The sequence below is a fragment of the Mytilus californianus genome, unplaced genomic scaffold, assembly GCF_021869535.1.
Source record: "Mytilus californianus isolate M0D057914Y unplaced genomic scaffold, xbMytCali1.0.p SCAF_7, whole genome shotgun sequence".
NCBI lineage: Eukaryota > Metazoa > Mollusca > Bivalvia > Mytilida > Mytilidae > Mytilus > Mytilus californianus.
The window spans coordinates 57286313-57309342 of NW_026262723.1; the positions used below are offsets into that span (position 1 = coordinate 57286313).

Genomic DNA, 23030 nt, shown 5'->3' on the forward strand with positions numbered 1-23030 from the left:
GGACGACGCCAGACGACGACGACGACGACGACGACGACGACGACGACGACGACGACGACGCCAACGTCATACCAATATACGACCAAAAAATTTTCAATTTTTGCGGTCGTATAAAAACTGCATTTGACCCTTATGTTCTATTTTTAGCCATGGCGGCCATGTTTGTTGATGGATACAAACTTCGGATACACTTTATAAACAAGATACCCTAAGGAACATTTAGTTAAAGTTTGAAGGTAATTGGCCCTGTAGTTTCAGAGGAGAAGATTTTTAAATGTTAGCAAACTTGATGAACAAATTGTGTAAAATTGTCTTTAAAGGGCAATAACTCCTTAAGGGGTCAACTGACAATTATGGTCATATTAACTTTTTTGTAGATCTTACTTTGCTGAACATTATTGCTGCTTACAGTTTATATATATCTATAATAATATTCAAAATAATAACAAAAAACTGAAAATTTTGTAAAAACTACCAATTCGGTGGCAGCAACCCAACAATGGGTTGTTCAATTCTTCTGAAAATTTCAGGGCCGATAGATCTTGACCAATTAAACAATTTTACCCCATGTCACATTTGCTCTAAAAGATTTAATTTTTGAGATATAAGCCAAAAACTGCATTTGACCCTTATGTTCTATTTTTAGCCATGAAGGCCATGTTTGTCGATGGATCAAAACTTCGGATACAATTTATAAACAAGATACCCTAAGGAACATTTAGTTAAAGTTTGAAGGTAATTGGCCCTGTAGTTTCAGAGGAGAAGACTTTTAAATGTTAGCAAACTTGATGAACAAATTGTGTAAAATTGTCTTTAAAGGGCAATAACTCCTTAAGGGGTCAATTGACAATTATGGTCATATTAACTTTTTTGTAGATCTTACTTCGCTGAACATTATTGCTGCTTACAGTTTATATATATCTATAATAATATTCAAAATAATAACAAAAAACTGCAAAATTTTGTTAAAACTACCAATTCGGTGGCAGTAACCCAACAATGGGTTGTTCGATTCGTCTGAAAATTTCAGAGCAGATAGATCTTGACCAATTGAACAATTTTACCCCCTGTCAGATTTGTTTCTCAAAGCTTTAGTTTTTGAGATATAAGCCAAAAACTGCATTTGACCCTTATGTTCTATTTTTTAGCCATTGCGGCCATGTTTGTCGATGGATCAAAACTTCGGATACAATTTATAAACTAGATACCCTAAGGAACATTTATACATATCAACATAGCATTTTTCTAATATTATTTATGTGAAACTTTTCCTTTAATCATGTTAATTCATATGAGAGATTTTTCTTATATTTTTGATATTCGGGCTAGTATATGTGAAAGGATCCTAATCAGAAAAATTTAGGGGAAAGAAATTTAAAAAAATTAAAAACCCACCTTGTTTGCTTTTGTGGATTTGGACTGATGAAAGTCTTTCTGGTGTTGCTGTAAGTCTTCATCAAACATCCCTTTTTAAATCTAGCTTTCTTTTGGTTTTCTTGTACAATAGGGACACAGTGTCTGATAGGTGCTGCAAGTGATTTTTTTCCCATTTCTCAATCATTTTGTAATGTAAATGAATCTGCAGTTTTTACATGTTTTAACTATATATACAAATCACAGTTTGAGGCATCTTAGGCTGCCAATGAATTGATTTCTTCATCACCAAAAAATTGAGATTTTTTATTTAATATTATTTCAGCCTTCAGGTTGACCCTGATTGCAGGTGGCTTAAATTGTGAGTGTAAATAAGTATACATAATCACGGAAATAGAAGTCCAGACAATCTTTAATTTCATAATTAGTATGTAAGAGTTTATTTTAAACAAGCACTCAAATAGTATAATATTATCAATGCACAATACTAATATCATGAATATACAGGTAAAATAATTCTGGTTCATTTAGGGTGGGTGGAGCTAACAACTCTAATACATGTAATATACTGAGATATGAACTTGAAAATAAAACAGCCAGTCTATAAATAGAAAGTCAATGAAGCATTAAATGTAGGTTAAAAAAATGCCATTTTACATGGAGATTAAAGCATCAATAGTTTTCACCCATAAAATGCATAAACCTTAATAGAGTACACCTTTGAATAAGGCATCTAAAAGCAAAATATCTTTTTTTCTGTAAGGGTTTTTCTAATTTCTTAATACTTGAAGGGAAGATTAAAATAAATGTGGCAATTTTTGGCAGTTTTCTTTTTTCAATGAAGTTACAGAAGCAAGACTTAGACATGCTGTTTCAGGTTGCATCAATAATTGATCAAATTTAGGATCACTTCAATTCAGGGGAACCACTTATAAAAGGTCAACTTCCATGACTACTGATGTTTGGAAGAAGTAGAATTACCATTGCACATCTTATTTCCATGGAGATCTATTTGAACTGGACCAGTCAGACACAATATATTGACTTTGAAACTTATTACGTCGTTAATAGGTTATGCAGGCAAGACATATATATCCCTGTGTGACAGTGTCAACAGTTTTTTACATATTTTTTCATTAAAGCCAAGAAGTTTGAATGCCTATAGTATACATGGTATACCCCAAATCATCTTTTATTCTGTGTAAGACACATGTATTGTACAATTGACAGATTTTATGTCTTGTGAACATCTTACATTTTGTCTAGAGGATATCGTTAAAAAGATTTTTAATATTTTTTTCATTTTTAAATACTGAACATGCTGAAATAGTTTTGTGATGTATAATACAGTTTGTACATACCAATTTTTGAAGGATTTTTTTACGAACTATATAATTCTCTGGTCTTAATCTAAATAAATCGTTACAATTCCATTATCTTACAATATTCCATATTACATGTATACAATGTAATACAAAGTTATACATGTTATAAAATACCAAATTTAATTTAAATGCACAATATTAGCATTTCCAAAAGTTACTAATACATACAACTGAAATCCATCTTGTTTCAATTGTTTCATTTTTTTTTATCTTAGGTTATAAAATATCATATGAATAAAAGACAATGAGGGGCATATATGTCAGAGTTAACAGAAAATGTTCCAAATAAATAAATGTGGATAGTGTCCACATGTGGACACAGATGATGCCCCCGCTTGCATATCATATAGTTATAAAGGGACATAACTGAAGAACGGTAAAAGTGACGCTACCCTAATTTGAACTTGATCTGAGTTTTGTGGTAATAAGCATTGTGTGTAAGTCTCATAACATTTGGTTGAGGCTAACTTAAGTAGAGAACAGAAACTAAAAATTCAGCAATTTTTCTATTTGTAAACACGCATAACTCTAGAACGGTTGTGTATAAGTTTTATAACATTTGGTTGAGAAAAACTAAAGTTAGAGAACGGAAACTAAAAATTCAGCAATTTTTTTGTTTATAAAGGGACATAACTCAAGAATGGTAAAAGTGTTGCCACCAAATTTCGTTCTTAATCTGTATTATGTAGTAATAAGCATTGTGTATAAGTTTCATAACATTTGGTTGAGGCAAACTAAAGTTAGAAAAAGGAAACAAAAAATTTGTACTTGATCTTAGTTTTGTGGTAATGAATATTGTGTATAGGTTTCATAATGTTTGGTTGGGGCAAACTTAAGTTACAGAATGGAAACTAAAAATTTTGCAATCTTTCGATTTATAAAGGGGCATAACTCAATAATGGTTAAAGTGACACTATCCAAATTCAACTTGATCTGTGTTTTATCAGTGGAAGTCAAAATTAAACATTGCATTGTTTAAAGCATTGATTGTAGTTGATTCAACTATAATCATGGACAAAGGAAGATAACTCCAATTTAAAATAAAACTTGATATTTAGAAGAAAATAAAAATTTTGCAATTTTTCCATTTATAAAGGGGCATAACTCTAGAACGGTTAAAGTGACGCCACCAAAATTTAAAATTGATCTGTGTTTTGTGGTAATAAGCATTGTGTATAAGTTTCATAACATTTGGTTGAGGCAAACTTAAGAAAGAGAACGGAAACTAAAAAAAAACATGATGTCTTCATGATCAGATCATACATTTCATATCAAACATCTATGTAATTTAATAGTCTAATCAAAGTACTAGTGAGCTCTGAAGGGTAAAGATTGTATTTATTTTGCCGTGTAAATTCAAAGTTCAACATTGCAATGTAAATTTGCATTAGCAATGGAAGGTATATTTTAATGGGAGACAATTTTATTTGTCCATGACACTCCAATTTTAATATTACCTTTATCTTATTTTATCTCAAACGTAGCGATATGGTCTGGAAAATACAGCTTTTAAGCCAGTAGCATAATAGGTTTTAATTAGAACATGAATGCAATATTTATGACAATAACAGACAGACTGCAGAAATAAATATATCTTATTTTGCTCATACACATAGGTCTAAATTTGTATGTTTCTTGTGTTGTCTCCCTTTGATTTAAAACAAAATACAACTTCAAAAGCAAACAAGAATGTGTCCATAGTACATGAATGCCCCACTCGCACTATCATGACTATCATTTTCTATGTTCAGAGGACCATGAAATTGGGATCAAAACTCTAATTTGGCATTAAAATTAGAAAGATCATATCATAGGGAACATGTGTACTAAGTTTCAAGTTGATTGGACTTCAACTTCATCAAAAACTACCTTGACAAAAATCTTAACCTGAAACGGGACAGACCAACAGAAGGAAGGACGAAAGGATGGACGAATGAATGAACGGACACACAGACCGAAAAACATAATACCCCTAGGTGGGGCATAAAAATATTTTTCATGAATCAAAATACTGTGATTATTGACTTCTACAAGTAGATATAAGTTACCAAAATTGGCTAACTTCAAGACCCATGTACAAATATATGAAGTTCAAGTATCAACAACAAATTGAGACAACGTTATAAAGCAATGTTTTGTCTCGTGAAGTAAAATATGAAAGCTAAAAGAACGAAGATACTATCTATTTACTTTCTAATGCAATCATTCAAAACCACTTACACTGATAAAAAACGTACATAAGTGGAAAACATGTTCAATCAGATCATTACTGGAAGACTGCTCAGGTCTTTATAATAATAATAATAAGAAGTTTGAGCTTTCTAAAAAGCTGTGGACTGCTTCGCTCTATCCTAATTTATTTAAGGTAATCATGGTAATATGTGTGCATGTGGTTGTTGATTTAGTATTGGAAATGTGGTATTTTTAGATATTGATTGACTCTGGAGGTGGGCCTCTCTGGGGGTGTGCCTAGATTGGCAGAAGTTATAAAATACAAATAATGCATTTTTGTAAACATTGTATAGGAACATTGTTTAGCAAAACAGATCATGCATATTGCAGATTAACAAAGCAAATAAACACGTATTAATAATTGATATCTCAATATTGAATTTCAGTGTGCAATATAAGCATAATAAAACGAACATGAATTAATGACAGTTGATCAGAACTGAAATACACATAGTTAATTTTCCGGCATTTGATGTCTTATTCTGAGACGAGAAAAGTCTGTAATTCTTTATCTCATTTAAGCTAATAGCTGTTGCTGTATCTCAGCCGCATCATAAAGCAACCAATGAGAATCTATGTGACAAGTAATTATTTGAAGATGGCGTGTATGTCGACTGAAACTGATAGCTCCGCACCATGATGCGAAGCAATAAATATTTTATTTAAAGAGGGTAAAATCAGTTAGCTATATGTAGTACAATACTAATCTCCTCTGATGCCCTCTGAATAACTCAAAATATAATAATATAATATATACAGTACATACATACATGACCATGATCATGATGACATACAGCTTTTTATGCAAAACAAAAGGTGAAAAATATACAGATTTTAAGTGCTACATTTCATGAACTGACCAGAACATATTTCCTTTTTTTTAGACTATGAAATGACTATAGAAAAATTTCTGTGATAATCATTATTTGGTTGGTAAGAATTTGATAATTAGCTTTTTTGTTCTAAAAACAAGAAATTATGATACCTTTGTTTGAACTGTTCTAAAAAATGTCCTTGTAAATTCTCTGAAGTTTTTATTGTCATCATGGTCGTAGGAGAAGAAATTTAGACCCATAGTGTAATAAAGTGTTTTCATGCTGTTTAATGAAGCGTAAATTGACTTAAACATTGTTAGACATGTCTGACATTTTCTGACTTAAGACTTGTCCAAAGCTGTACACATAATTTTATCATGATACATAATTTGGCTTAGACTAGTAAGTCAGAAGCAAAATAAGAATTGTTTAAGTCTGACCTCTGACTGAATAATAAAAAAAATCTTACTTGGGATATATTTACCATTAAAAAAAGTAAAACGCTTTTAGATTACCTTGAAACATTTTTACACCCCATCTTGTGTTGGCTTGCGTAGATTTGGATTCAAAATTTGTTTCTTGTAACTCCTCCATGTCTTCATCGGTCATTCTTTGGAATCGTCCACGTTTTTTTGTTGATGGTTGGTCATCCTCATTATTCTTTTCTATCTCTGATAGTAGCTCCTCCACAGAAGGTGGTTGTTCACTCTCAGGTGACATACATGGTTGTGGACTCAATGGTTCTAACTTAATTAATTGCTGGTCATATTGTTTTAATTCACTATCTGTCTGTATAGCAACAATATTTTGAATGTTTCCAGGCTCATTAACCGGAGATAAATATGGATGATTGGGTTGATCGATTGACTGTAGCGCCATTTGTAGTTGGGTTTCCGGTAATTGATTACCAGTAGATGTACAGGTAGGTGCATTTGTTGAAGCTGGCATAACAGGTACCAAAGGAAAACGTCTGATTATCTTTGAATTCATATCTATTGGCATGAATCTAATAAGATACGGCTGTTTTGCTGCCATGAGTGAAGACTGAACATTACTACCTGATGGTAATTGAAATGTAGCTGGGGCTCTGTTATTTCCAGACTGAATGGGAACAGGAAATTGCATTGTAGGCGCTGAAGACACTTTTGCAGGCATAACAATAGGAGCATGAATGGCAGACGTCAAAAGTGGTCGTATAAAATATGGTGTGGTACATGTAACCATGGTTACCGGAATACCTTGTGATTGAGTAACACTAGATACATGTACTGACATATTAGAAGGCAAAGGTTCTGTAGTAATTGGGCAATCCTCAATTGGTTCTTGTTTGACTTTACATATCAGCTCTGAATCTTCTTGTGATTGAAAAATAAACGTTGATACGTCTGAAATATAAAAGCATTATTTCTTTTAGACAAATTTAAAATCAAACAGATAAATTGGATTCAAATCTCTGCTTCACGTGCATGCTGATTCTATTTACTATATATGTATTACAATTTGGTTAAGGTAGCACAATCCATACAATGTAACAACAACAACAAAAAAACTTCATGTTCCACTGTTTTTGTTACTTCTTAAAATATTCCAAAACCACAAAAGAAAATATGTTTCCATATCTTGCACAGTTAATAATATGACTTACCGAATTAAGACTATTTACCGGATTTGTAATAACATAAGCAACACGACGGGTGCCACATGTGGAGCAGGATCTGCTTACCCTTCCGGAGCACCTAATCTCACCCCCAGTTTTTGATGGGGTTCGTGTTGCTTAGTCTTTGGTTTTCTATGTTGTGTCATCTGTACTATTATTTGTCTGTTTGTCTTTTTATTTTTGGCCATGGCGTTGTCAGTTTGTTTTCGATCTATGAGTTTGACTGTCCCTCTGGTATCTTTCGTCCCTCTTCTTTAATAAGAGTTGTTGATAATATTAGTTTTGTAAACAATTGTAGTGTCTGACTTATACAAGATAAGACATGTGGACATTGCTGTGTGGTTAATTAATAGAATCTTTGCAATTGACAGACCTTTTATCAAGTTTTATGTCAGTTAACAAACTTTCTGACATGTTTGACACAATTACAATGAAAAATAACCCATAGAAATAAAATTGAGAATGGAAATGAGGAATGTGTCAAAGAGACAACAACCCGACCATAGAACAGACAACAGCAGAAGGTCACCAACAGGTCTTCAATGCAGCGAGAAATTCCCGCACCCGGAGGCGTCCTTCAAAGTATAAAATGTGAGCTCTAACCTTTTCTTCCCTCCTCTTTGTTCCCATCTTCTCTGTCATTTTTTTCACTTTGAGATTCTTTTGTCATTTCAGTATCAACCATAAATGTATTCTTCTCATCAAACTCAATCCTTGATGGACCACGTGCAAAATACACATCACCTAGAGATTGAATCTTACTAGTTAATGTTTGTAATTCAGGATTTAACAACATATTAAGGTCCAGTTCCCTCCCACCACTACTGTTAAAGAGTTTAATATACACTGAGTTTTCATTCTCACATAATTCTTTTTTTAATTTTTCGAAACTTTCATTATAGGCATTGCTGGCACCGTTTTTAATTTCTCTCAGTGTTGCTTTTAATGTTATGACAGCATGATTTACTTTCTCAAGTTCATGAACAACATATAGAATATTATCCCTTTGTTCCACTTCTAATGACCAAAGCTCTTGACAGAATGCCTGTTCAATTTTATCCAAAAAGGTGTTGACATCCTTTCTAAAAGCTCTGATTTCAGTATAGCAGTTTTTTGTCTGTTCTTGCACTCTTCTGAGATTCTCACTTCTGTTGAGATTAAATTTGTTAGTATTTGCTTCCAAAGTAAATAACCTCTGTTCTATATTTATTAAGTCCAATGGATCAACTGTAGATGCCATTATATAAATTTATAATAGGTTTATTTTGCTTGATATGCCATGTATGCTATGTTGTCTTATTTCTTCTTAACCTGAAAAATAATATTAAACACGTTAAAAGTTCCATTGTACCTCTTTGTTTCACAATAATAGATCACATTGTCATTTGTTGCTATATATCAAATATTTAGGTCTTTCCACTTTTCTGTGGAAAGACCTTTTGGTTTTGTTCTGATTATTAGGTCTTTCCACTTTTCTGCGGAAAGACCTATTGTTTTTGTTCTGATTATTAGGTCTTTCCACTTTTCTGTGGAAAGACCTATTGTATTTGTTCCGATTATTATTTTTTTCTTCCGCCAAATTTTGTTATCGCGCAAAATTTTTGTTTCACAATATGTCGCTAAGATATTTCTTATATAGTATCATACAGTTTATGCGCTTTTTATTTTCACCCATTCTTAGTCGAACAATTTTCTTTGTAAGAGTTATCTCCCTATTCACTGTTTATCAAGTGTGTGCATCTCCGTTGTAACAAAAAAAGATATCAACAAAATTCTTTTTCTAAATTGTTCGCTACATCCTCAGGAACTTTTGGCTAATTTGGATCGAAGCGATTCGATGAAATTTTAAAGGAGTTATCTACCTTTACCAAATGAATTTGTCAGTATGTTTTTTTAACTCATAAACCGTTAACCGTATAACCTTGGAATCTTTTTATTTGAGGTCCTAACTTAGAAAATGAGGTCAAGGTCAAAGGTCAAGGTCAAGTTCTCAATTTTTGACCTTGAGAAAACCGGAAGTAGCCATTTTTGCACTTTCTTCATGGAAAAGTACTTGGAATCCATATATTTTGTAATTTTAATACATTAACTTATCACTGAAGATTAGAAATGACTTTCGATAAATCAGAAGTGGCCAATTATCTCCTGGTTTACAAGCAAAAGTACCGGTATACAGAAACTATATATTTTTGGAATCAGTGTGAAAGAAACTATTATATGAGACCGGAAGTGACATTTACTTCACCGGAATTAGGTAATTATCTCCCTTATTTCACTCAGAGGTATATATTTATAGAAACCACTTATTTATCGCATCAGTATGAAGAAACTGATGATAAGATGCCAATTTTAACATTGAGTTAACACAAACTAGCTTCTTTTCAATAAATTTCAAAGTTGCTGTGGAAAGACCTTCAATTGTTCTCTGAACAATTGGTTTTTAATTATTTTTTTTTTTTTCTTCTTCCGCCAAACCCTTTTCATGCGGTGTAAAGTTGTTTCGCATGATGTCACTTAGATATTTTGGATATTATAATGAACAGTTATTGCGCTTTTAAAACTCATCTTGTTAAGGCGAAGACTTTTTACTGTAAGAGTTATCTCCCCAAACACTGTTTTTCTTGTTAGTGTATCTCCTCTGTAACCAAAAAAGATAACGACAAAATTCTTTATCATATTTGGTTATTACATCCTAAGGAATTTTTGACTAATTTGGATCGAAGCAATCCGGTGAAATTTTATAGGAGCTATCTACCTTTATCAAATAAATTTGTCATAAAGTTTTTGTAACTCATAAACCGTAAGCAGTAGAAAGCTATAGTATCTTTATTTGAGGTCCTTGGGTCCTAACTTAGAGAATGAGGTAAAGGTCAAAGGCCAAGGTCATGTTCTGAATTGTGACTTTTGCTTGTTTTTGCATTTTCTCCGATATTTCTAACATTATATATAAAAGAACTAGTGCAAAATGTTTGTTATATTGTGATGAAGATATGATACATTTGGTCTGAAACAATACAGCAACATCTTATAGGAGTTATTGCCCCTGAACATGTTTTATTTTAAGGTAAATTGATTATTTCTTCAGAATCAGATTGGTACATGATAAAGCCATAAGATCTTTTGCGAAATGTTCGGTGAAAAATGTAAACCGGAAGTGACCTTGAGTGAACCGAAAGTAGTCATTTTTGCACTTATTTCATGTAAAAGTACATAGAAACCATATATTTTTTGAACGGTCATACATTAACCTATCATTTGAGACTGGAAGTGAAATTTTATAAACCGGAAGTAGCAGATTATCTCCCTTATACAGGCATAAGTATATACAAACTATATATTTGTGGAATCAATGTGAATATTTAAAGCTATCATATGATACCGGAAGTGAAATTTTCTAAACCGAAGTTGGCAATTATCTCCTTTAGTTCAGGCAAAAGTCTATAGAAACCATATATTTATTGAATCAGTATGAAGAAACCTATGATTGGACGCCAATAGTAGCTTTGAGTAAACCAGAAGTAGCTTCTTATAATTTATTTAGAAAATTGATGAGGAAAGACCTTCAATTGTTCTTTGAACAAGTGCAATTGGTTTTTAATAAAAAATTTTCTTCTTCCGCCAAATTTTTTTCTTGCAGGGTATAGTGGTTTCGTAAGATGTCGCTTATATATTTTGCATATGATATCGAACAGTTATTTGATCCACTTAAAAACTAGGATTGGTGGTGATACTTCAGAATGAATTAATGCTGGTAAATTATCTACGGTTGTACATGTAATTAATTACCCTGTTTAACATTGGATCATTAAATACCACTGATGTGCCGCAAATGTGAATCCCATTGTCTGCACTACATGTATATTATTAAAAGACAAGTTTCCAAATCACTATTGATATTGATGTTACCATGATGAAATAATAGCAATTTTCAGACTAAGTAAAGGCAATATTAATGCTCAAGGTTAGTATGAGGATAAAAATGCCCTTTAATGTCAGGTATCAAACGGTCATTTTTGGCTACCGTTAGCGTCAAACTGGTTAAAATTTTAACGTCATTCGTCAAAATATCCTTATTGTGATTCGTCAGAGTTCTAAAAAAATTATCGTTACCCTTATTTTTGGAAAAAAATTAACATGGTTTGTCAAAATCAGTTAATTTTATTATAGCCTTAAAGAAAGTGTACATTTTATCGTCATGCACCAAAAATTACTATTACCGTCATTTGGCAAGATCTTTTACCTATATTCCTCATAAAGGTACCCCCATTAAGACCCTCTAGTATATACATGTACACAATTAGTATTGGATTGATTCATTTATTCTCTATATAAAACTGTTAACATGGTTAACATGTAAAAAGAGACATACAAAAAAGTTTTAGGAAATCCAAGTATCCATGATAAAAAAAAAAACTGCCCTTTTATCTTAGTTATGGGTATTTCCTCTTGTATTTTTGTATTTTTTATTTTTTTGCCTTGAATCAACCTGATGAGTCAAGCCATTTCAACGGATTTAAATAAGTGTGTTCTTATATATGCATTGTTATAAATTGTACATGTACCATTATCCTAGTATGGAGAAGGTTGGGTTCCCCAAGAACATGTTTTGCCTAGACACATTACATGTATCGGTGTGCCTTTCCAAAGTCAGGAGCCTGTAAAATTATTCAGTGGTTGTTGTTTGTTACCAGGTTACTGTATATCATATTTGTTTTTCAAAAGTTGTTCAGTAAATAATTCAAACTGTTGGTTTTTTCTGTTGCATTGGTTTATATTTTGTTATGTCTGGGCCTTTTTTTCAATTAGAGTTCCTGTGGACATGGTGGTTACTTACAATCCCCCAGAAACAAAAGCAAAGCTTGTTTTGATTTATAAGATTAATGGGGGGGTTGAAGTCCCTAATGACGTCCTGACACAATCAGACAGGCGTACTAGAGGATAACATAAGTTTGGACATATATAAACAAGTAAAGACTATTATAAGTCTTCTTTTTTTCCCAAGCACTATTGCAGCTTGGAATGATCTTCAGGAGGCAATTTGCATGTCACCTTCCCTAGAATCCTTCAAAGGTGATATCTCCACCTTAACATTTGGAGGATCCTGTCTGGCAAATTAACTATTGTATTTAAGCCACTGTACATAATGTGAATATGTTTAACATTAATGATTAAGCTACAACGTTATTTTAATACACCTTATCGCTATTTAGTCCAATCCGGAAAAAACAGTCATTAAGACAACTTCCTGTTTGGGTCAACAGGCCTTGAACAGGCAAACAACAAAGGTCATCAGTCAGGGGACTTACTTAAATGAGTGATTTTCTAAATCACTGATTCAAGTAATATTATGTCCATAAAGGTTGGAAGTACATTGTAAGAGTTCTCTTTCTTTAATAATCACCTATTTAAGTAGTACAAATTAATCACTAGACTAAGTGATTTTATTTTATTGTAGCTTTAAATATAGAATACTAATGATCCAGGTACTAATTATGTTGCTAAAATTATCAGAACCAACATCTGTGTTGATAGGATGACCGGGTCATGTCAGGTGATGACCTTGTATTAAATCTAGGATAATGACATAAAAATCACTTGTTTAAGTATCATACCTCAATTTCCTTTCAAAAAATCACTTCTTTAAGTATCATTATTTTAATAACCCCCACTAATTTCAACACCCCCGAACAGTGAAATTTTGATCACGAACAGTAGAATTTCATTACATAATCTATAAGATGAAACCTTGACTGTTACAGGAAAAATACTCCCACTGCTGGGAAAAATCTGTTAAGAAAGTATCAGTTCATTATGTAAAGCCATTTTTATAGCATTTTTTTCAACTAAAATAGAATTTGCAGCTAAATGATTGCATCAAAGGCATAAACCTTGCTGCTTAAAATAAGCAAAAAGTTCATTTTTTTCAATTTTACTAATGAAAGTAATTATCTAAACCTGTGTGTTTAAAATTTTGGTAAAACTACAAAATCACAATTTGTGACAAAACTTCGAATTTGCTACTTAAATAAGTGATTTAAAAATCACTTATTTCAATAAGTCCCCTGACTGGTCATCAGTAACGAGCTGAGGGAGGGAAAAATTTAGAAAGCGATCAATATGAAACTTTGATAAGATTATGATCCACTTTTTCGAAACTCAAATTATCATGATTATAGTCAAAAAAATTTTTTTTTGAAGTATTTACGATGTTTTAAACAGATCTCATTAACAAGTATCATGCATGGTGCATTGTTTAAACAGGGCCCCAGATAGCTTCAACTGGATGAAAAAGTTGTGTAATTTTAGAACTTATCCGGAATGGAATAAATAGCGATTAGGTGTATTGTAATTGGACTGAGGCAAATATTTTATTTTATATTATAATTTTCTACCTCCATTTTCATTTAAATAGCGCCAGTTCCGGGATATTCCACACTCCGGCACTGGAGTCTTTCCCGTAATCATGGTAATCGGAAGAAGAAAAAGATACATTGGGACATTGTCTGATTTATCATCAGTATCCCCTGTGTCTGACAATGACACAGTCATAGGATGTAAGGCTTTATTGGGGGTCATTAACCATGGCCATGGACTGCTAGGGAAGTGAAATAATTCTACCCACTGGGCCAATTAACAGGTGGTCATCCATAAATATTGTTTTAAAACAAAGCATTGAGGTTGAAGTTAAGGTGCAAATTGCCTTTAAATTAGCAGAAAGCATCCCATTATAAGCATAGTATGATAGTACGGTACAGTAGTTAGCAAAATGTAACATTGACGATCACGAATGACAATTGAAAAAAACAGTGAATCAATCTTATTCCGTATTTCTGTTATATATCTGATTATAACGTGTTTGCAGTTTTTAAAATTACCCTTTAGTTCTACTAATACATTTGTATTGGTTTCCCCTTTTTTTTAAATAATCTGGTATCAACAAGTCGGAATATAGTAGAGACAAGGGAGTCATATTTATGCTTGGGTACCAGTCACAAAGAAATTAAATCACGGATAAAATCGGACAGCTCTGCTATTTTCCCCGAAATCGAATGTTATTTATTTTTCAGGAACTGGTTAAAAAGGTGGTGGCATGGGTTAAAAAAACTTATCCCATGTTATCATTAAAAAACCATTTCGAGACTCAAATGTTTTTAAATTGACCCGGATAACATATTTGATAACACATTTGAACGTTTTCTTTTCTATAGAAATGGTTATTTTACCTGTACCGGCAATATATATGATGAATTTGTTATTTTGCATGCAGGTTATTTGTAAAGAGTGAAATTTAATATCTATAACTTTAGAAAAGAAATACGAAAATGTGCACCGTTAACATAAAAAAATCAAAGAATTATTGATATACCGGTAGTTAAATAAGAAAACAGCTAACAATATTTGAGATACATATATAATTGTTTAAAAACATTTATCAAAGTGAAAAAAATATGATGCAATGCCGTATGTCCAGTACACGATGTTTTATCGATATTGTCAACATCGCGATGTCTACTGAATCGTGTCATTATTGTGTTTACATTGTATAGTGTCTGTACCTTGTTATTAAATTGTTCTCATAATCATGAGACATTGCGTTGTTTTTATTGTATACCAAGTCTATACCTTTTTGTTTACATCATTCACATCGTAGACATCGCGATATTGACAATTTAGCGAGTCAACATCGTGTTTATATTTTGTACACGGTCAATACCTTTGTGTTAACATCGTTCATATCGTTCACATCGCCAACATCGTGATGTAAACATGGCATCGTTACCACATTGTATAGTGTTTATATTGCAATCTAAGGGGACAACCATTTGATATTCTGGGGGGATTGGGGGAGGATTTGTTTTGGATGGGTTATTTATTTTTTGTGGACCAAAAGGACAGATTATTTATTTTCTGCAGTGTTGAAGCATGATTTTTCATTTTCATTAAAACAAGGGACTGATTATCTATTTTCACAATTATATTTATAATATTTGAAAACATACAATTTTTAAATTCTTAAATAAATAACATAGTCAATTAAGTCAATCAGAATTAATCATCATCCCCTGGAAGTTAATCTTCTGAATTGCAAACTGCATATATTGCATACGTACAAGGTATTAAAGCTGGGCTGTAACTAGCCTCTTTTAAAAGTTGTCAAACATTTTCGCCGAGCGGAGCGAGGCGAAAAAAAAATCAGCGAAGAGTCTGGGGTTCGCTGAAGGCCCCAAGAAGCTATAGAAAAAATGGCGCAAAATCATGCATTATGCGCGTTTCCCAGACCCTTTCTTAATCTGAAACGCAAGTTCTGTTTTAATTTTTTTACAATATTCTGGTCTCAAAGCAAAATATATAGATTCAGTGTAAGACTTTTAGTTTTTAGGGACAACATCAAAAGACCAATATGTAGGACAAAGCAAAAAATGTTTCAGTTTGCAGAAAAACCTTTTATACCTGTCAATTATGTTTTTTTCAAATTAAGTTAAGAGGGGGCTGATTATCATTGATATAATTATGTCAAGTCAGTTTTTATAACACATTTCAATTACAACTTGATGTAGTTCCTAACTGGGATACAATTTAAAGTAGTTTGTAATAGACAAAAGGTCCTTAAATATAATAAAACTAAAGTTTAAAACATAATTACTTAATTACAAATAGAATGCAACACTAAGAGAATAGTCATAAAGAAGGGCAATCAATGAACAAAAGACAAACCCGGGAACAGATAAAACACAAAACGACAAACATTAAAGACAATCAACACTGAAAAATAAAAATAAATGAGAAACATGGATCTCAAAAAACAGTGGCTACGTCAGAGGGTGAACAGAACTTGCTTCTTGCAAGACACTTGCCGTGAAAACAATTTGATATGAAGACAAGCTTTTGTTTTGAAATTTCCAACATGAGGCATTTGCCTCAATGTAGTTACGGCCCTGTTAAATAAAAGTGAGGTAAATGTTCACGAGACAATATACCTCAAGTGAAATGAAGCCCATTTTCAAACATTTCAAATACATTAATATTTATATTATTAAAAGATTTGGGAAGTTTTTCCCGAAAAAAATATGAAAAAAGACGAATTTTGGAAGAATCTGGTGCCATCTCATACTTCAGAATAGCATTTATAAAATGGCTTAAAAGACCTGCCAAGTTATTTTCAATACATTGTATAAGTCAGGTTATTTATTTTCAAACTACCACAGAACAAACCATTCATTTTTGTTATGATCAAGGCTGAGTTATTTATTTTCAAAATCCTCCTACCCCCCCCCCCCCCCCCCCCCTCTCCCCAGAATATCAAATGGTCGTCCCCTAAGTCTCTACCTTTGTGTTTACATCTTTCACATCGTATACATCGCGATTTTGACAACATCGTTAATGTTGTTTACCGAATAAATATCTTTGTGTTTACATCGTTAACATCGTCAGTATTGCGATGTAAACTTTGTAAAGTTAACACGATATCGTAACTACAACGTACACATCGCAGTGATAACGATGTAAACAATATATAAGAGTTCTTACAATGTTAACGATGTTAAATGTTAATAATATCGTGATGTCGACAATATTAGTTTTACATTTTACATAGAAATAAGAATAAAAATAACGGGTATCCATTATTTGCAATGAAATCATATCAAAACATGTAGTTGACATTATTTCTAAAATCAGTCACAGTCTAATGCTACATAAAATTGAGAATGGAAATGGGGAATGTGTCAAAGAGACAATAACCCGACCATAGAACAGACAACAGCAGAAGGTCACCAACAGGTCTTCAATGCAGTGAGAAATTCCCGCACCCGGAGGCGTGTATGCATTTACAATCTCAATTTTATAAGAATAAAATCTTTGATTTTTACATCGGATAACAATGAGGGCATTCCGGTGTATTGTTGCCACAGAGATTTCTATTTCGTTTTTGACTGGTAACCGATCGTATAAATACGCGGACATTATCGAGTGCGAAATAACATTCCTTATCGCTTGTAGTTTTATCAATAAATATTTCTGAAAATAATTTTTAAGAACATAGATAAATGATATGAAATTTTTTTTTCGTGAGAAATATATATATATATCAATAACAAATCAAGAAAACCGAAAATTTATGTTAACGCAAGCGGAAGAATATCTCAAGAACGTTTTGTAACAAACGCGGGAAAATATGAATGCCTACTCAAATACAATCTGTTAGAAAAACGAAGTATTAAAGAAGAGTGTCCACCATGCACTTGCACTGCGCTATCATTAGAATAGTAGAATAGAATGATATACAAATGGATGCAAATTATATATAACTGTTATAAAAATATTAATATAATATATAACAACAAACCAGAGTATACTGATAACAAATGATTATATCAATACACTATAATAGTTATTACGGTGAGGTTGAATTCCCTGTCATTTATTCATCATCCACACAGGAACTTGTCATAGAAAAAATATATCTATGTACCTCAATCTAACTTTCAGGTATAGAGAAGTGATTTTTTCTGAGACAAGTGTTTGTGACCATCCACCAGAACTTGCGGCCATCCGATGTTCAGTACTTCAGTACTTTGATTTAAATTGTATGTTATAAAAAATAAAATTTAAAAATCTCATTTCATCATAAATTTGATAAAACATTATACAATATAACAAAATCAATCACATATGGCTTCAAAAATCAAAAATGTTTAAATCAAATTTGCTATTGAAATAATAGTCAGTTCTTTGAATCGCATATTTGTAAACAGAATTGTACTTAAAGCGCGGAAATCACTATGTGATACATGTAAACTCATCGAACCTTTAAACAAACTTATAAGTAAAGGTTATCTTACCGTCAATGTTGTAATTAGATCTTTGAATATAGTTTACATTGGCACTAATATCGATTTTATCATCAGCAAATTAAAACATAACTAAATTTGTATTCTTTTCAAACGGGATGTATAAAGACACACCCACGTTCATTTTGATCTATAAAGAGGTTAACTCCTAACTATCCTACTGCCTGTCGATACATTTATATTTGGCATTGCACAAGTCATGTCTTCTTTGACTGTACATGACGTTAAAATACTAAATCCCTGGGAATGTGTTTTAGTTGATTTTAGTCTCTGATGCATGATTTTTTATTATTAATTGTTTTTGGCCTTTAACTAGCTGTCAGTAACTGCGAGTACTCTCAAACCGTACTTTCTTGTTTATTTGATCTGTTGATACTAATTGTAATGCTTTTTTGTTATTTAATGTTATTCAGGGTTATATCTGGTCTATATACCAGCTTTAATAAGTGTTTGGTATTACTATAAATGTTCACTTCTTCGTACTATGGACATCAAAATTATTTATTTTGTAAAAATATTTCCTTTCTCTCTTTGAACTGTACACGTATACCTAACAACAAAATTATTTTCATTTACCTGAGTTTAAAGTAATTGCAAATGGCTGATATTTTTGTTCAAGCATATTGTTTTTCTTAAATTGTTTAACATTTCACAGCGGTATAACATGTTACTTTAATTATACTTCACTTAGTTTATTTATTTTGTATTTACATTGTATCATATATCAAATTTATTTGTTCAGTGTATGTTCACTGGTGTTAATATGTCTTTTGATTGAGTTACGCCATTTCAATTGATATTTTATAGTGTCTTTCTATATTGTGATGTTACACTATCGTTTCAGATAAGGGTGAAGGTTTGGTACCATTAAAGCGTCTAAACCCGCTGCAATTGTTTGCACCTGTCCTAAGTCAGGAATCTGATGTTCAGTAGTTGTCGTTTGTTGATGTGGTTCATAAGTGTTTCTCGTTTTTCGTTTTTATATAGATTAGACCGTTGGTTTTCCCGTTTGAATGATTTTACACTAGTAATTTTGGGGCCCTTTAAAGCTTGCTGTTCGGTGTGAGCCAAGGCTCCGTGTTGAAGACCGTACTTTGACATATGATGGTTTACTTTTATAAATTTTGACTTGGATGGAGAGTTGTCTCATTGGCACTCCTACCACATCTTCTTATATCTATAGAATAGTTTTTAACTTGGCTCTCGCCGGCCGGCTATATTGCCGGTGCCGGTAAATTAGACATTTCTATATAATATAATACTATTTTGCCGGCTTGAATTAAGATATTTTAATCAGTGCCGACAAAATAGCAAATTAGACCACTAGAACTATAATTCAGCTTTCGGTGGCCTAGTGTTACCTTTCCTCGTCAGTAGAATCTAGAGTTGTAACACAGAACATGATATATTAGTCACGAAGATGGAATAAATTGCAGATTAGCTAAATATCTATCGTAAAGGATCGTACTATACCATGTATACGATACAGTAACAGAAATAATTATTTTGATAAGTACGTCTAAACAAGTGACAACTCTATACGACAGATCCATCCATTGGATCACCAGTGAAGGTGATACACTTATATATATATATATATAATATAATTTTTTTTTTATATATACAAGTCTAAATTGAAAACAACGTTCAAACCTATGATTGCGTTGGATAAAAACCGCAATTTTTATACGTGTGCATGCAAAATAAATTTCTTGGTAGAGGGGTCTAAATACAGCACAAAAAACATTTTCCATTAGACCAAAAAAGTGAAAAAGTATATTTTAACAAAACACATTTGACTAGCAGGTCGAACAACGGATGTTCTTAAACCCTGCTGACTGTCATTGGCGATTGCCAAATAAACGGATCACCAGATGTAACAAAATGGATCTTAACTATTAATTTAATACCAAACAGAAAACAATAAACTTGCGGAAAAGATGATATGCCGCAAACAAAAGGTGCAAAAATTAGTTCACCATATCCGGATTTCGACAATTAATGTCTCTTCAGTGATGTTAGGAATCGAAACGGTATTTGGAAAGCCATATAATTTACCTCTATTTAGGATAGACTCTTGAATTTTGAAGAGTCGAAATAGGATGAACGGATCATATAAACCCGAAGGCAAATATAATACAAGCCCAAACGAAAAAAATATTAACAAGTCTAAATTGAAAACAACGTTCAAACCTATGATTGCGTTGGATATATATAATATCGATATATATATATATATATATATATATATATATAGGACTCAGAGGCGATGGGGACGCTGAAGTGCGATGGTCCGTACGCTGATGTGCGATGATCTACGCCGAAGTGCGATGGTCCGTACGCTGATGTGCGATGGTCTACGCCGAAGTCCGATGGTCCGTACGCTGATGTGCAATGGTCTATTTGACGCATGATTGCTGGTTTGAAATCTACAGACGTGCAATTATCATGAGAAATAGATTTTACAATAGTTAGTATATAAATTAACATTCACTATTGTCCATGGCTGTCCTTAACTACAGTTGCATACTAAATGAGAGATCGTCATCTTTGATTTTCTACATGTGGACATAATTCTGCATTAGCATTTTATCTTTACATTGTTTTTCTCAACTTTATTATTATAATGAAGAGAGTCTGTCTGCGGACCCGTATGTATTTAGAGAATGTCACACTCCGTTGTACGTAAAACAGAACCTTTTGTAGATTTCGAAATAAATCGCTACAGAAGATTTATTTCCCCCAATCACCAATGCTCCCCGTTTCCGGTATTTTTAAATGTTTATAAGCCCCGTTTCAACATAAAATCTTAAAAACTGCTATAAAATACTAATTGACTTATACATCATTGATATGAAAAGCATTTCAAATGTAGTGTGTGTACACCATCGCACTTCAGCGTTACCACCATCGGTCTTCGGCGTAGCTATCAACAATTAAAATAGCGTCACAATGCCACCATCGCACTTCAGCGTGATCTAACCGCACTTCAGTGTCAAGCCATCGCACCTCAGCGTGACCATCGCGGTTCGGAGTACCATCGCGGTTCAGAGTCCTACATATATATATACATGTATGTGGACTTCTGATATTATATATGGTTGAATATTTCATGTCAATAAAAGAAGGTTATATGACACTGAATGTTATCACATTTCAGATAAAAATTAACTTAACACAGAAAACAAGTTTGTTGTTGTTTTGTTTTAAATGCAGAAGTTGCACTAAATAAATTGAAGAAAAGGCTTCTGGGAGATTAAGATGTTCATGTATTGTGAACTTGTGAGGTGAATGCATTTTATATACGCATTGATTCTTTTTTATTATTATTTCAAAAGGATCGTATTGAAGCTTACTGATTATTTATTTCGATGTTTATTAAATACACTGGACAAGTCCCCGAGTTTATTATCAGCTCAGGAGTCAGTACTTCGGTATTGACATGATTTATAAAAAAAACTTTTTAAAATCATTTACCTCCAAGTGGGACAGGGGGATAGAGCTATCGCCACTTAAGTCTTCTTCCAATCGACCCTTGACAAAGTGGAATGTCCATGTGGCTATGTGGGATCATGTTCAAGTACACAGCCACGTCCGGTCAGAATGGGGCATGTAGAGAGAGTGCTACAATCGTTGCACGTTAAGAACCCTTGCAACAGCTCTTTGAAGGGTCCGTATGTACGTAGATGGCCAGTTGCTGGCAAACTTTTTGTCCATATCCAGTATATTCTCATTCTCAGTGGCAGTCTAAATTTCTCGACTTTTATCCAGAACGTTTTCTGTTACAGGACCTACTTATCGGATTGATTATTAATTTGTTCTTGTCCTGAACAAGCATGACACATTTGCCACTGGGCGTTAAGCAACCAACAATCAATCATTTAGAATTGTCTGTTTATAAATATGAATCTTTTATATAAAAGATGCTAAGGTTTCAACTTCATCAGGCAAAGTTGACCTTAGATAAATTTGGCTATTTGTCATGTCCTTTTGGTCATATAGCATAACATTATAAAGTGTTGTTTCCTTTTTCCTTTTTTTTTTGATATTCCATTCGATTCAAATGTTTTATAATTTTTTTTCGGTTAGAGGGCTTTCTTTTAGTAGAATATTTTGGTTTATATTGAATTTTTCTAAATGTTTGCACCTTTTCCTTAGTTTTCTTGCTCCTATGTTTTTGCGTCACTGTAATATATATCAATCATAAAATATTTTTGACTGTAAAAACAAAGGTAACATGCAATAAAATCAAAACGATTATGAGTCCCTGTACTTGGTTCTTCAGACCGTTTTAAAAAGGACCCACTGATTTCTTATACATCGTAATACTGCGAGATTATGGTAGAATGTTTTCAGAACTGAAAGTTATCGTTGATTTCAAAATGGTTGAATTTGATCATCAAAGGAATCTATTTATGTGACTTATAATATTGTCTTTCGCTAAACTACAGTTAAAAAATAGAAAAAGTCATTTTTAAGCCCCAAAAATGTCTTCTTTCTTATTCACAAATTCTACTTAAAACCCGGACCATTTGTTGAAAAAACCCGGATGTTTTAAATGTTGCTTTCGAAAAAACAACGACAATATAAAACAACTATATTGAAAGTGAACAAAAAGGAAATTCTGCGTCGTTTGTGTTCAAAACATGTATAGCATTCGGAATAAGATGAACAGTCACGAATAAAACTATTATACTCGCGATATAGCAGTAAATTG

At 32.5% G+C, this 23030-nt stretch overlaps 1 protein-coding gene across 2 annotated transcripts in view; it reads right to left on the reverse strand.

Annotated features, from left to right (window-relative positions):
* LOC127707827 (uncharacterized) overlaps positions 1–14414 on the reverse strand; it is a 29131-nt gene extending 14717 nt beyond the window's left edge. Inside the window, exons 1-3 of one of the 2 annotated variants that reach the window (XM_052212577.1) lie at positions 14339–14406; positions 8067–8774; positions 6322–7191 (exon numbers count right to left, since the gene is read on the reverse strand). In XM_052212577.1, coding sequence (XP_052068537.1) covers positions 6322–7191; positions 8067–8703 — 1507 coding nt within the window. In that variant the 5' untranslated portion in view covers positions 8704–8774; positions 14339–14406. Of the gene's footprint in view, positions 1–6321; positions 7192–8066; positions 8775–14338 lie in introns of both variants that reach the window. The other variant, XM_052212578.1, reaches the window with a different exon arrangement.
* Positions 14415–23030: the final 8616 nt, after the last annotated feature.